The sequence below is a fragment of the Poecilia mexicana genome, unplaced genomic scaffold, assembly GCF_051168715.1.
Source record: "Poecilia mexicana isolate PSO_F unplaced genomic scaffold, ASM5116871v1 scaffold_9, whole genome shotgun sequence".
NCBI classification, from domain to species: domain Eukaryota; kingdom Metazoa; phylum Chordata; class Actinopteri; order Cyprinodontiformes; family Poeciliidae; genus Poecilia; species Poecilia mexicana.
The window spans coordinates 10,191,925-10,204,744 of NW_028263378.1; the positions used below are offsets into that span (position 1 = coordinate 10,191,925).

The 12,820-nt window shown below is 37.9% G+C and overlaps 1 protein-coding gene across 2 annotated transcripts in view; it reads left to right on the forward strand.

Annotated features, from left to right (window-relative positions):
- Nucleotides 1-12,820, forward strand: part of rasgrf2b (Ras protein-specific guanine nucleotide-releasing factor 2b) — a 51,297-nt gene that overhangs the window by 16,449 nt on the left and 22,028 nt on the right. For both annotated transcript variants that reach the window (XM_088008767.1, XM_088008766.1), the window contains 6 exons: nucleotides 4,336-4,442; nucleotides 5,895-6,042; nucleotides 8,936-9,025; nucleotides 9,100-9,236; nucleotides 11,998-12,114; nucleotides 12,242-12,321. In XM_088008767.1, coding sequence (XP_087864893.1) covers nucleotides 4,336-4,442; nucleotides 5,895-6,042; nucleotides 8,936-9,025; nucleotides 9,100-9,236; nucleotides 11,998-12,114; nucleotides 12,242-12,321 — 679 coding nt within the window. The remainder of the gene's footprint in view (nucleotides 1-4,335; nucleotides 4,443-5,894; nucleotides 6,043-8,935; nucleotides 9,026-9,099; nucleotides 9,237-11,997; nucleotides 12,115-12,241; nucleotides 12,322-12,820) is intronic.

Here is a 12,820-nt window from a genome sequence, read left to right on the forward strand (position 1 = left end):
AAACAGACTGTTCCTGCTTGAATGCCACCAAATGCCTCCACAGTGATATAAAAGACTCATTGCCAGATTTCACAAAGGTTTGATGCTGCCTGAGCCAGTTATAAGGATCAGAGGGTCATTACCTTTTTACAGGGCCAGGCTGTTTTAAACAGCTTCATTACCATAATAAATCAAGTCATTGTGTGCATTTACTCCAGCTGTAATGTTCTGATAGTAAAATCTGCTTGATGGTCTAAAACAATTAGGTGTGACAAAAAAAATCAAACACTGAGGAAATCTGCAAAGCAGAAAACTTTTTTTTTTTTGTGGTACTATACCTGTAGGCTGGATAGTGAGTAGGAAAAAAAAGACAATTTCACAAGCAATCTGTTGCACATTTTCAAATGTCAGTGTGTTGGTGAAACAACCCATCAGCTGCCTAATGAGTCAGCATAGAGCCTTTTGCAAGATGGGCAAAGTAAGCCCTGCCTATCACCATGCATCTTATTAGCAGGAGGGTTAACCAGTTGGAAGACTGAACATTTCTTTTTAGTCTTCTCTCTGCAACTGTAGGGAGTTTTCACACCTGGAGGAAAGTGGATTAACGACCATTAATATTTGGCACAGAAGTGCAAAAACATAAAAATTGCATAAAAATCTGCAAGGATGCAACTTACAACCAACAAGCAGGACCTAAAATTGAAACATAAATAAATAAAAATAAATAAATACTACCTTATTCAAGGATTTCTTTGGTTTTAACATTTTGCCACCTTACAACTGCAGACTTAAAAAAAAAAAATAGAAAAGCAAATATCCATCATCATGCTAAATAAAATCCACTCCACATCCTTTGGTTTAAGAGTTTTTCTGCTGTGGACAAAAAGCATTTGAGACCTTGACTTTTGTATATTTTACCAAATACCAGGAAAGAGATCATATTACATGAGAATATATAATACTGTATTTTAAGCTTCATTGTCAGCACTAGTCTGAAATGTGTTGTGCATCACAGCTCTATCATATGCAAACATACAGACAGAAACAAAATTAAGCAAATTACACATCATAAAATGAGTAGATGATGTAATGTTGCAGGTAATGTTCCACGTTTAGCTTCAGGATTGACTGAAGAAAAGAAGCATTCCTCAGTTTAACCTTAATAAACTTTGGGGCCCTGTATCTTCAACATGACAGAGGGTCACAGTCTGAATTATCCAGAGCGCTGTTGGGGTTACAGGTGATATTATAGGCTTCACTAAATATATTAGAAAGATTCATAAAGTTAGAGATTCACAATGCTAGAGCAAGTTTTTATTTGATGAAGCAGTTTAGATTTTTAGCAGTGAACAACAACAATGCAAACTGCTCATTATCACTGAGGTATAAAACAAAAGAAGACATTTTTCACTTGCTCTGAAAGACCTCAGGCGTCAAATGAAATATGTTTTATCTCTTTACAAACCTCTTCAATGTGGATTTTTATGGACAACAGATATATCATGACTCCTAAGTTTTTATAGAATAGCACCTGATTGAGCATCATATGAAAATGATGTATGGTGTCCTTTAAAATGCCATCTACTCTGCACACACTGGGCTCTGCTTAGATGACCTGCAGATGCATCGGTGAGACTCCAGTGATCTTTTCAGCAGCTCTCACTATCCTGTTGTGATTGCGCCTCACTGTGTGCTGATGCCAAACCAGGATGTGATACAACATGTGAGAATCCATTACTGCATTGATGTCTCAGTTGAATGCTGTTATGGCTGGGATGAAAACGCTCACATTTTTAAGTCTGTGAAGGAAGTGCTAACGTTGTAGTGGTTATTTCTTGACAGTCGTGGTGTTTTTCTCATCAGTCCGGTGGATCCCCAAAAGCCTGGATTAATCGTGTTGAAATAACCAGCTAATTTAGTAATCAATTAATTGTTAACTGGAATATACAGACTCAAAAAAGAGGCTATATGGCTGAAAGAAAAACACACAAAGCAGTAATTAACAGTTTAAGGTAAAAAGTGTAATTTTTTAAAAATGATTTCAATGTAAAAAAGATGTGCCATTTTTTATGAACTTAAGCAATGAATTGGAACAATCGATATATTTATCGATTACTAAAATAACCATTTGTTGCAGCTCTATTTGGAAGTAATTCTCCCATTTTTTTTATTTTTTGCTCTCTTTGTACAATTGGCAGTAAAACTTTCTCACAGGCCTCTGCCGCGATGCTTGTCAGTGTATTCTCTGTTCTTAATTTTAAGAGTCTCTGAACTTTCCTCATGTAATTGTGGCCAAATAACTCGATCTTTGTTTTGCCTGTGAAACTCTGTTTTTTCCCAGAAGGCACTTGGCTCGTCCATGTGGAAATCTGCAAGTTTCACTCCTGTTTGATGGCATTGATTTTGGAGAAGTAAATAATTTTCTTGTTGTCAACCTTTTGGCCAATTTATGTAAATCTCTCCTCACTGTCTACAGTGACACTGGTCTTCCACTGTTTGAAACCTGGACACAGTTGGATAAATGATCTCAAACATATGGTAATTAGTTTTGGAACGAATAGAGCAGAATAACATTAATTTTCTGGAATGAGCCTCCTAAAGCACCAACACCAAAATCTATTTGTGAACTGCACTTCTATCAGATTGTCCCAGAACAGCTGTGGCTACATCAGTGTGTGAGTAACTGATGCTCTGGACTAGATGAAGCGCTTTACAAGTACAGGCCATTTAACAATAAGAAGCTCCTCAAAGCTGATAAATGTATGTTAAACATTTGACCAGAACTATATTATCAAAGCAGCAAGGCGATTAATTATCAAATACATTTTTCATCTTCATGTAGATGATGTAAAGCTAAGCAGCTCTGGCTGAGAACCATCTGTAAAATCTGCATTTGCAAAAATCTTTTATTTTTTATTTGAAGATATTTTTTTGCTAACGTCTAAACTTACAGGATGGATCATTGGAAGCCCTCATGACTGGCAGCACCAAGCAGCAGAAAATGGAAGTGTAAAACGGCCAAACCGTCAAACGTTGCGTTGCCATGGAAATGTTTTCTTGTTAGGTGGTGACACAGTTTAGGAATATGTACTTGGCTAAGATTCATTACGTAACTGTGGCCCTTGACTCTTTCTGTCTCTCTCCCCATCGGAGCTTAGATTGTTGTTGATATAGTGACACGCAGCCGGGTGGCGAATTGAAGTGACAGATACATAATAAGCATGACGGGGATGATGGAGGTGCAGATAAAGATGAAAGAGGGTCTCTAAAATGTTCACGTTTCAATAAACTCTCCTCAGTTCCCGGCCCTTCCCCACTGCAGGGGCTGAAGCCCGTCTACAAACCTACAGGGCGACCGTCTCCTCTCTCAACTCCTTTTGGTTCACTGAGTCCTCCCTCTCAGAAAGAAACATAAAGAGATGAAAGGATGAAGGGAGATGGAGTAGGAGGAAGAGGAGGAGTGGGTTTCGACAACAAGAGGAGCGAGGATGCTGGCTGAGCGGGGCAGAGGAGGTGGAGTGGGAAGATAGGTGAACTGCAACTGGAGAGGGAGGAGGAAATAGATGGATGGATGAAGTGAGCAGGAGAGGAGGACAGAAAGTCCATGCAGAGTTCAGTCTTCTCTGAGTTCAGTTTTCCTTGACTAAAAATAGCAGCTCTTCTGGTAACCCACTGCCCCAGGACAACACCATTTGAATAAAAGCCTCTATCACTTCACACAGCGCTCATGTACATGCGTGTGTGTTCTACTGTAGCTGTGTGTTTTTCTGTACTTGCTTGTGGTGGCATGTGCCCGTGTGTGGGAGAGTTTTTTTTTTTTTAAGAGAAATTCACACAGATATTCGTATTGATAAAAACAGACAAGGATGAAAGAGACCAGCAGAGAACAGGCTAATTGATGGTGATGATAATGGGCTGGTGGAGAGGGGAAGCGCAGGCGACACTCCATGTTTTATTTCAGTGAGCAAATGGCTGTGTTGAGCCACCAGTCCTACCTCAGCCTGTCTTTCTGTCTGTTTTAGGGCTGCATATGGAGGTTGTTGTCGGGTAAATTAAAAAAGCATTTCAATTGACTCAGAATGGTGTCCAGGAACAGAAGTCTTAATCTAGAAATCCATACTTTTGACTTTCTCTGTTTTTGTTTATTTGACAAGATTAGTTCTTTCAAGGTGATGAAATCTACTGCAATAAAACTTCATGCAACAGGAGAACTATATCATTGGGATGCAAAGTCCAAACTTCTGACACTTTTACATTTCCACCAGTCAAACATTTATGTACATGAACTGGAACAACACGTTGTTATTTGTTGGAGCGTCACGTTTCTGATCAAGTCTCCTTTCTTTTTCCTCTTAGCATTACTTCCTGATTGTGTTTGGCCACGATGGACAGAAACCTCTGGAGCTGCGGACGGACGAGGAGTGCGAGTGTGATGAATGGGTGGAGGCCATCCAGCAGGCGAGGTACATCAAGCCATAACAAGTACTTTTGATGCAAATAAGCATTAAAGTTAAAGTTGTATTCTCTGACCATGGAAAGACAATATGTCATTACATCAGGATTTGGTCAAATCTAACTTTAATTAGTAATCATGTCTAACTTTCTGAGTTCAGACACTTTTACCTCATATTTACTATTTCCTTAACTAAAGATTGAACTTTAAAGTTAAGATTCATTTCATTTTGTTTTACAAATGTTTTTCCTACAATTTTCAAAGGTTGTAGGAAATTTAGTGTAATTATGTCAAAGATTTGCAAGGTTTTGGACTGAGTATTTCAGAAACTGCTGATGTACTAAATGGATATTTTACACATAAGGATATTTTTTTAGAGAATGTCTAAAAAAAGAGAAATTATCGGAAGAGTTGCCAGGAACACATTGTTGGTTGCAGTATGGTCCAAATAAAAAACAGCTGTTATGGCAAAAGAACGTGGAATACCAACTTTGAACTGAAAATACCGGGAATCTTGAAGTGAATGGGCTATGGCAGCAGAAACCACACTGACTGCTGCTCTAAGTCTCACCAGATCCTCTGGATTAAAAACATCTCTCCACATATGCAAGTCATGGGCTTTAAAACACTGAAATACCCTGAGAGATGCTGTGCTGACATTTTTAACTTATAAAAACCGAGATACCTTTCTGATCTGTGCCTTGTTGAACCCCAGTATCTACTATGGTTTTTAGAAACGGGTTCAGCTGTAGATCCTTCTGATCACAGAGCATCTCCACTGTCTCCTTGTCCAGCTGAGTTGGGATTTTTTCCAGAGAAGATACTCAATCCTATAAATATATCCACATAGTTTAGAAGTGGCTTATAATCCTTTCCATATTCTTGGGCAACAGCAACTGCCCTACAGTTATTGCTGATGTTTGTCCTCCTTGATATGAGCAACAAACAGCCATAAACCAGTGATAATGTGCTGTGACCAGTAGCAGCTGGTTGCCAATTTCCTCCTTAACATTAGAGAATGTTTTTAATTTTTCATGCAGCTTTGTCTGTTAGTTTTGCTTTTACTGCATCAATGTCGCAGCTCTCACACACCAATTACACAAATATAAATTACTGCTTCAGAATCATTACAAATGTACGGAAGAACATTCCGTACAAATGCAACTGAAATTTCTCAGAAAAAAAATAATAAAAATTTAGTCATTTGAGATTGAACTTGGACTTGGTGCAGGGGGAGGAGATGTGTGTTTGCTTTTTACTCTAAATGTTTCAGTACTTCTGGTACTTGATAAAGCTGAGATTATTTTTACTCTGCCAGTTTTAAAAAGTTTTAATTCACTGTTTGATCATTCCACATTAGAAAAAGTTTGGTTGGATAAATCAAAGCTCAAAAGGATTAAGATATTCATTCTCATGAGTATGTAAGCTGCTTTTTATAATATAAAATGTTCTTTTTTCACAGCTATTCTGACATAATTATTGAGCGAGAAGTGCTGATGCAGAAATACATCCACCTTGTGCAAATTGTGGAGACTGAGAAGGTGGCTGCCAATCAGCTCCGCACTCAGCTGGAGGACCAGGACACAGAAATCGAAAGACTTAAATCTGAGGTACATAACACGCATTTATGACTGCAGACGCACATGTTTTTATTCAAAATAATTTAGTTTATTCTTTTTACTTTTTCACCCTCAGTTTTAAACATTTGTCCTTAGAAAACACTGTGTGCATATTTTAAAATTGCAACATCTAAATAAAGAGAATTAAAGGATTTTACAAATGGACTTGGACAGCTGATTTAGTGCTTTCCATTAAAACAACTTCTTCAGTCAACGGTTTATTGGATGGCCTTATGTCTCTGCTCTTATTGCACTTCTGACCCTCAAGGCAGGAGAGCAATACAAATCATTTTCAATGGAAATCCGGGACCAATAATATTAAAAGGAGTTTGAAACACCAAGTACTTTACAGCGCTGCAACATTACAGCGCTGTAAAGATAAAATCGTAGGATAAAAACCTTAGAAGGCATTTCAACAGGACTCTTGCATAAACATTTTCCCTCTATTTCCCAGTCATATTCTATATTCTTTTACTCACCATCCTGCCCACACAGCATTGTGTTCCCATTTTAACAAATCACAAAGGGTGAAAGCAAAAAGAAAGCATTTGAATAAACCTATACAGTGTACATGTCAGTGTCGGTGTGTGTGCTGTGGGTTGTTTTCTATGTTTGTATTCTTGGCAGTGAGGGAGTGGGTGCACTCGGTCACTTCTGGGTGTAGGAGGCCCTCAATAAAGATGCCTGATTGGCGTCCTCACAGACAGCCCAGCTCATCGAACGCGTCCTGTTTCTGTGCAGCCGTCGCTGCCCGATAAATCACACGTTTGTGTGAACACATAAAACCCAACAGGACCTCACAACATTGTTAATCAAAATGATTCCCCTTTCTCTTTTTCCCCACCACACAGATTAACAGGATGTAGTTAGCTGTGTGCATTAGATTGATAGCATCATTTTTGCTTTAGTAAACATAAGTGCTCCCACAGTGCTTCAAACATTGCAGTGGAAAAGGTCCACTGCCAGAACCTGTAAGAAGAATATTGCTTTTGCCAATTTTAAACAGCTAAAACATTACAAACAGTTGGCAGACAACAGATGAATAAAATGTGTTTAGGACATTGTGATGTTATTGTAATGATTCGGAAAGTCAAACAGAGGCAGACGCAGCCTCATTGTGAGCGATCATTGCAAAGACTGCGTTTACTCTGAGCGTTGTTGGTTATCTGTGAGGTTCCACCAAAAGGTCAGCAAACCTGAGCAAAACTTACAGGACATGTTGCTGTAAATTAGGTTTAGAAATTCTGGCTGAAACCCAACAGTGCTGCTTTTTCTGTGTACAAAAAGGCAAAACAAACTATTTGAAAACAGATTAACTGTGGTAACACACCTGGCTAATGCCATGCACCAATCAGTCATAACTTTACAACCTCCTTTTTTAATAGATTGGTCCCCATTTAAGACATTAAAAAAAAAAAAGCTTTTGTCAGTGAGAAGTGCATTAAATCAACAAGCAAAGGATAAACATGCACAGCCTTTTTAGATAACTAACCATCATTTATGGAGTTTACAACATCACTTCACTTTTATGACCCATTGGGATAAACATACTGTGCAGATTGACTAAACATGATTTAAATTACACCAGATTTTATCAGATTTAATTCCTCTACAGTTAACCAGCCAAATCAAACTTTTTTTTTTCACAAAACAACAAGGAAGATTTTCAATTAACTTCCTCACTTTTAATGATGCAAATGCACATCTGCCCCAGACAAAACCAGAAAGAACTCCAAAGTTGTTCCTAATGTTACAGGGATTCGTTCGAAATTGCATTCTGCTGCGAATAACGATTGTTCAAAGGGGGGATGCTGTTTGTTCAATGGTCCAGCTGGTAAACTCTCAATAAATCAAAGCTCTGCTGTTGTTTCCAATTTGGTCTCTGCTCATTTGTGTCAGTAATCGCTAGTCTGAACACCCGAGCTCGCGTGTGCAATCTTGTCTTTGAGAAGAAATGATGCACTCACTGCTGTAAATTTCTCTTTGAGCAACAAGTGTGCCACTTCCCCTTCTGTCTAATGTGTGTTGTTTTGGCGAGTCTTATTGCCAGGATTCAGGGATGCTGGATGGTAATAAAACAATACTAATGAAAGTTATTTTGCAGTAGAAAACATCTGCATGTTTAATGAAGCTGCTCATGAAAAAAGGATTAGAACTTAAGAGCAAATGTGCAGCTGGTTATTCACCACCACATAGTGGTGTATGTCTGTTTGTTTGTTTTCTTCTCTCTGTGTGTGTGTATTGCTCTGCATTTATGAATATTTAAACAAACTAGCCAGTGTTACACTCAGGACTTGGCAGTCTGGCTCTTCTTTGCTATAATTTGCATGATAACTCTGGCAAATGGGAAAATAAAGATGAAGTGTAGCTGAAAATGTGTTTGGTTTTTCACTCGAGGCCGACCACATATGTCAGAAGCAGATACTGTTAATTGGATTGAAAGTAGAAACAAACAGGTTAAATAATGTCACACTGGAGTGTATAAATCTGTGAAGAGTTTTTTTTTCTTAAGTATTGCTGAAAATTTTGCTGTTCTTGTCCAAAATGTTAGCCAGAATGTGTTTACTGTTAGCCAGAATGAGCTGTCCCCCATGTTTTTCCCCTGCTCTCTGCTCTGAATGAAGGCTTTCAGTGATGATGAAGTCTGATTGGTATCTGCTATAAACACACCAATGATTCTTTGAGCACACTCTGCACTAAAAATATTCAGGGAATCAGCTGGAAGCAAAAGTGGGGCATCCTAATTTTGTTAATTACATAATACTCTGAAATCCTATTTTAATAAATATCTCTGTTAATGAATAATGAAAGGGATTTGTTATGCATCTGCTGTGTTACGTGGCAATAATTTCTGAATCTGGACTGAAATCTCTTTTCATAAAAGATTGTAGCTTTGAACAAAACCAAGGAGCGGATGCGGCCTTATCACGTCTACCACGAGAACGAAGACCCAGACATCAAAAAGATAAAAAAGGTAAATATTATGACAATCACTTTTATTTCTTATTTCTCATATGTGTATTTACCTTTAACCTTTTCCTTCCACAGGTTCAGAGTTTCATGCGAGGCTGGCTGTGTCGCAGGAAGTGGAAAATTATTGTCCAGGACTACATTTGCTCTCCGCATGCTGAGAGCATGAGGAAGAGGAACCAGATCGTCTTCAATATGGTGGAGGCAGAGACAGAGTATGTAAATACATTATGCCTCGAGCAACATCACAATCTGCATCTAAATGGTCATGGTTATCTTCCTATGGAAATAGTCTGATAACAGTTTGGTGGCTCTGTAAATGTAATTTTACTTTAGATTTAATTTTACACATTTGAATTAGCCAAATTAGCAGAAGGAGTGCAGCACAGAGATCACAGAGTTCTCAAGGCGGTTATTAATTTTGGTTAATGTCATAAAATAATATCTGGTGCTAGATAATAATTGAGATCAAGACTTTCTACCTGGAGAGCTCTTTATTAAAGAAAGAAAAGAGAAAGAAGAAAAAAAAACATGTTTGAATTTTAATAATATTGAGAACACAATTAAAGATTAAAAGGAAGAACTTCTGGTTGGTCATGCAACATTTCGCATGAGAAACTTTAGCATCACGTATCATTTACATATTTTACGGCTTCATTGTTTAAAATTGTTCAGTGGTATATTATTCATTTTTATCTATGGTTGAACATACGTTTTGCACTAAGATAGTGCAGATGAAGCTCTATGAACGATCCCTCATGATATATAGGATGACAACTGACTGGATTTTTATGGGCAATACTAAAACTGGACCTGACAAAATGCATCGGCTTCAGATTGTTAGATTGACCAGAAGGCATCCGTTCTCCATCTGCGCCTCTTCTTTTTATGACTCCCCCATCACTTTGAAACAAGTTAATTCTGAACTAATCACAACTTTAAAAATATGTCAAAATCATTTTCCGAAACCCCCCTCCCCCAAACAAACAAAACAACTTAACTATTGTCCTGTTTCAAACATTTTTAGTTCCACTAAACCATTAAAATGATGGCCATACATTTTAAATCCTTCCTGATCCAACTCTGGCCTAAACGTGTCAGTAGTTTCTGAACACCTCAGACTTTCAGGAACTTGTTTCTATAACACAAAAACTAAATTCTGCTTCTCCTTGTTTAGTTCAGGTCATGAAAACAAAAAGTGTTGTAAGTCTCTGATGACCTGAGAAACACGGATTGAAAATGTGTTTACTGTAGGTTCAAGACCATTCAGTGCCTTATAAACCCATCTGCAAGACTTTGAAATGTATCGTTTTGCAAACTGGGAGCCAATGATTTCAGCTCTGCTGTTTTATAATTCATTTTTCCAGTGTTGGTAAAGATTGTGGCAGCATCATTTTAAACAAACTGCAGTTGTTAATGTCAAGTTAACATGAGTTGACTTGCTTACGTCTGATGCCATACATTTTAACTGATGTAATACTTTATAATTATTGGCACTCATGGTAAAGATTTGTAACAAGCTTTCTGATTCATTATTTTGTTATAGAGATTTGTTGATCTCAAGATCAAAAATCTAATTAAAATTAAAGTTTATTTGTAACACACCTGTGGTGGAAAAATAAACCATGGGTCCCTGTAGAGCCAGGTGTCTTGAAGACAATCAAGTTATAGCAATATTACTGTAGAATATTGTGATCGCAATACTAGTTACAATAAATACTTTATCGTTTTCCAGCTTATCCAGTTGAGCATCTTTAGTCTAAAAGTATCAAATGTAATTTTAAAAGTAAGAATAAAACTTTTGAGACAAAACTGAGAGCTCTTGTTGGAGCTGGTCAAGTTCATTTTAAATTCTATGTTTATGTTTCTCTTCTGCCATGTTTAAAAGCTAAGCTTATTAAAGTTACATGTATGCAAACTAATGTAAATGATGACATCCAGTTGTTATAAAAGCCTCTGTAATTGTTGTTTTTTGTTTCAGAGTTTACAGTTTTACATTGTGCACTACAATCCTGTTAAAATCTTACAGTAAACTGCTGCCTATCACAATACCACCCATGGGTGTTGCACTTGCACTATGATTTTTATTGACAATCTGCAAAGGTTCTTTGGGAACATGGGTGGTTTCTGTGCGTTCACCATCTGTGTTAGGCTCATGTTGAAGGAAGGCACCATTAAAATTCATCAATTCATCAGCAGGTAGAAATGATCCAGATGACAGGAGTTGTCTGAACGTAGTACAGGGTGCATATCTTAGCATTTGCAGTAAGAAGGAGTGATGCACACAAAAGCAAAAATCTGTTTTTCACTGATTACAGCAAGACTCTGAACCCTGAATCAGTTTGCACTGCACAATTGTAAAAGCAGATCTTAAACCACATGATCCTTTCTTCTCCTTAACTGTGGTGCAATCAGAAATCAATCAATTAATCGCATGATAAATTAAAATGAGCTTCATAATTTCCATTCTGATGTATTTTTGAAGGGTTATTTTGTTTACAGATACATCATAATCCATTTTATTTAAGATTTCTGTTGTCTGTGGTTTTCCATTTCCATTTTAATTATTATTTTTATTGTATTTTATTTGGGATATTTAAAATGTTTTCCAGTTGCATTGTGGACAGTTCATTACAGCAGAGAATGCAACATGTAATTGCAAAATTTGTTATTATGGCAGACTATGGTGGTTAATGTATTTTGTATTCAAATTTCAACCTACAAAAATCCACAACCTTCTTCAGTCCCAGGCCGTTTGCACAATTTGGAGGTGTGTGTGCATTACCACATCTGGGAGCCCTATTCTACAGGATGCACATCGCATGCCTCTCTTTGTTTGCAGTATGGCTTGTGATACCACTATATTAGGATATCTTGTAGAACAACCTTTCGTATTTTTTTTTTTACTTGTGTGTTTGTGCGTGTGTGTGTATGCGTGTGCGTGTGTGTGTGTGTGTGTGTGTGTGTGTGTGACAGGTATGTCCACCAGCTCTACATCCTGGTCAACTGTTTCCTCAGACCTCTGAGAATGGCCGCCAGCTCAAAGAAACCTCCCATCAGCCATGATGATGTGAGCAGCATCTTCCTCAACAGGTGTGTTGGTGTATGTTTCAACTTGTCTTTTTATTACTTTAAAAAAATTAAACCAAAATCTCTTCTCTGCTCTTCTATAAATCTCCCTAAAGTCGTCACTATTAATGCGTTTTCAATATGTTCCCAGTGAGACCATTATGTTCCTCCATGAGATTTTCCATCAAGGCTTGAAAGCGAGGATCGCCAACTGGCCAACTCTGGTGCTGGGTGAGCTGTCACTCGCCTTCACACACAAACACAATCCATAACCGCGCTCGCTGAAGGCATGAAGGTCGGCTTTTTAGCGATTGTCCGCTTCAATATTTCCTATTCAGACCAGACGACACTGTTAATGTCACTTAGTCCTATTCACAAAAACCCGATGTTCCTATCTCAGTCTGCACTGAGCAGACTAATTGTCTTCACAGACAATAACCATCCAGACCAGAAGCTTCTCACCGTCTCACCCCCTAAAAAAAGACCCCTGAGCGGATAAGCATCACCTTGGAGACAGGCGGCTGACAGATGTGGCAGCAAATTACTGGTGACAAATTATAACATAGAGGAGAGCGCTAATTAAACTTGTCGACCTGATGTGACTCTTCTTTTCAAGCGGAATCTGGATGTAGACATTTCATCACCGACGTCTTTCATATCGATTACTGTTGTAGAAAACATGTTTGAGATCCCCTCATTATGCAGCCGGTCCTTTTTTTCCACCAAAAAG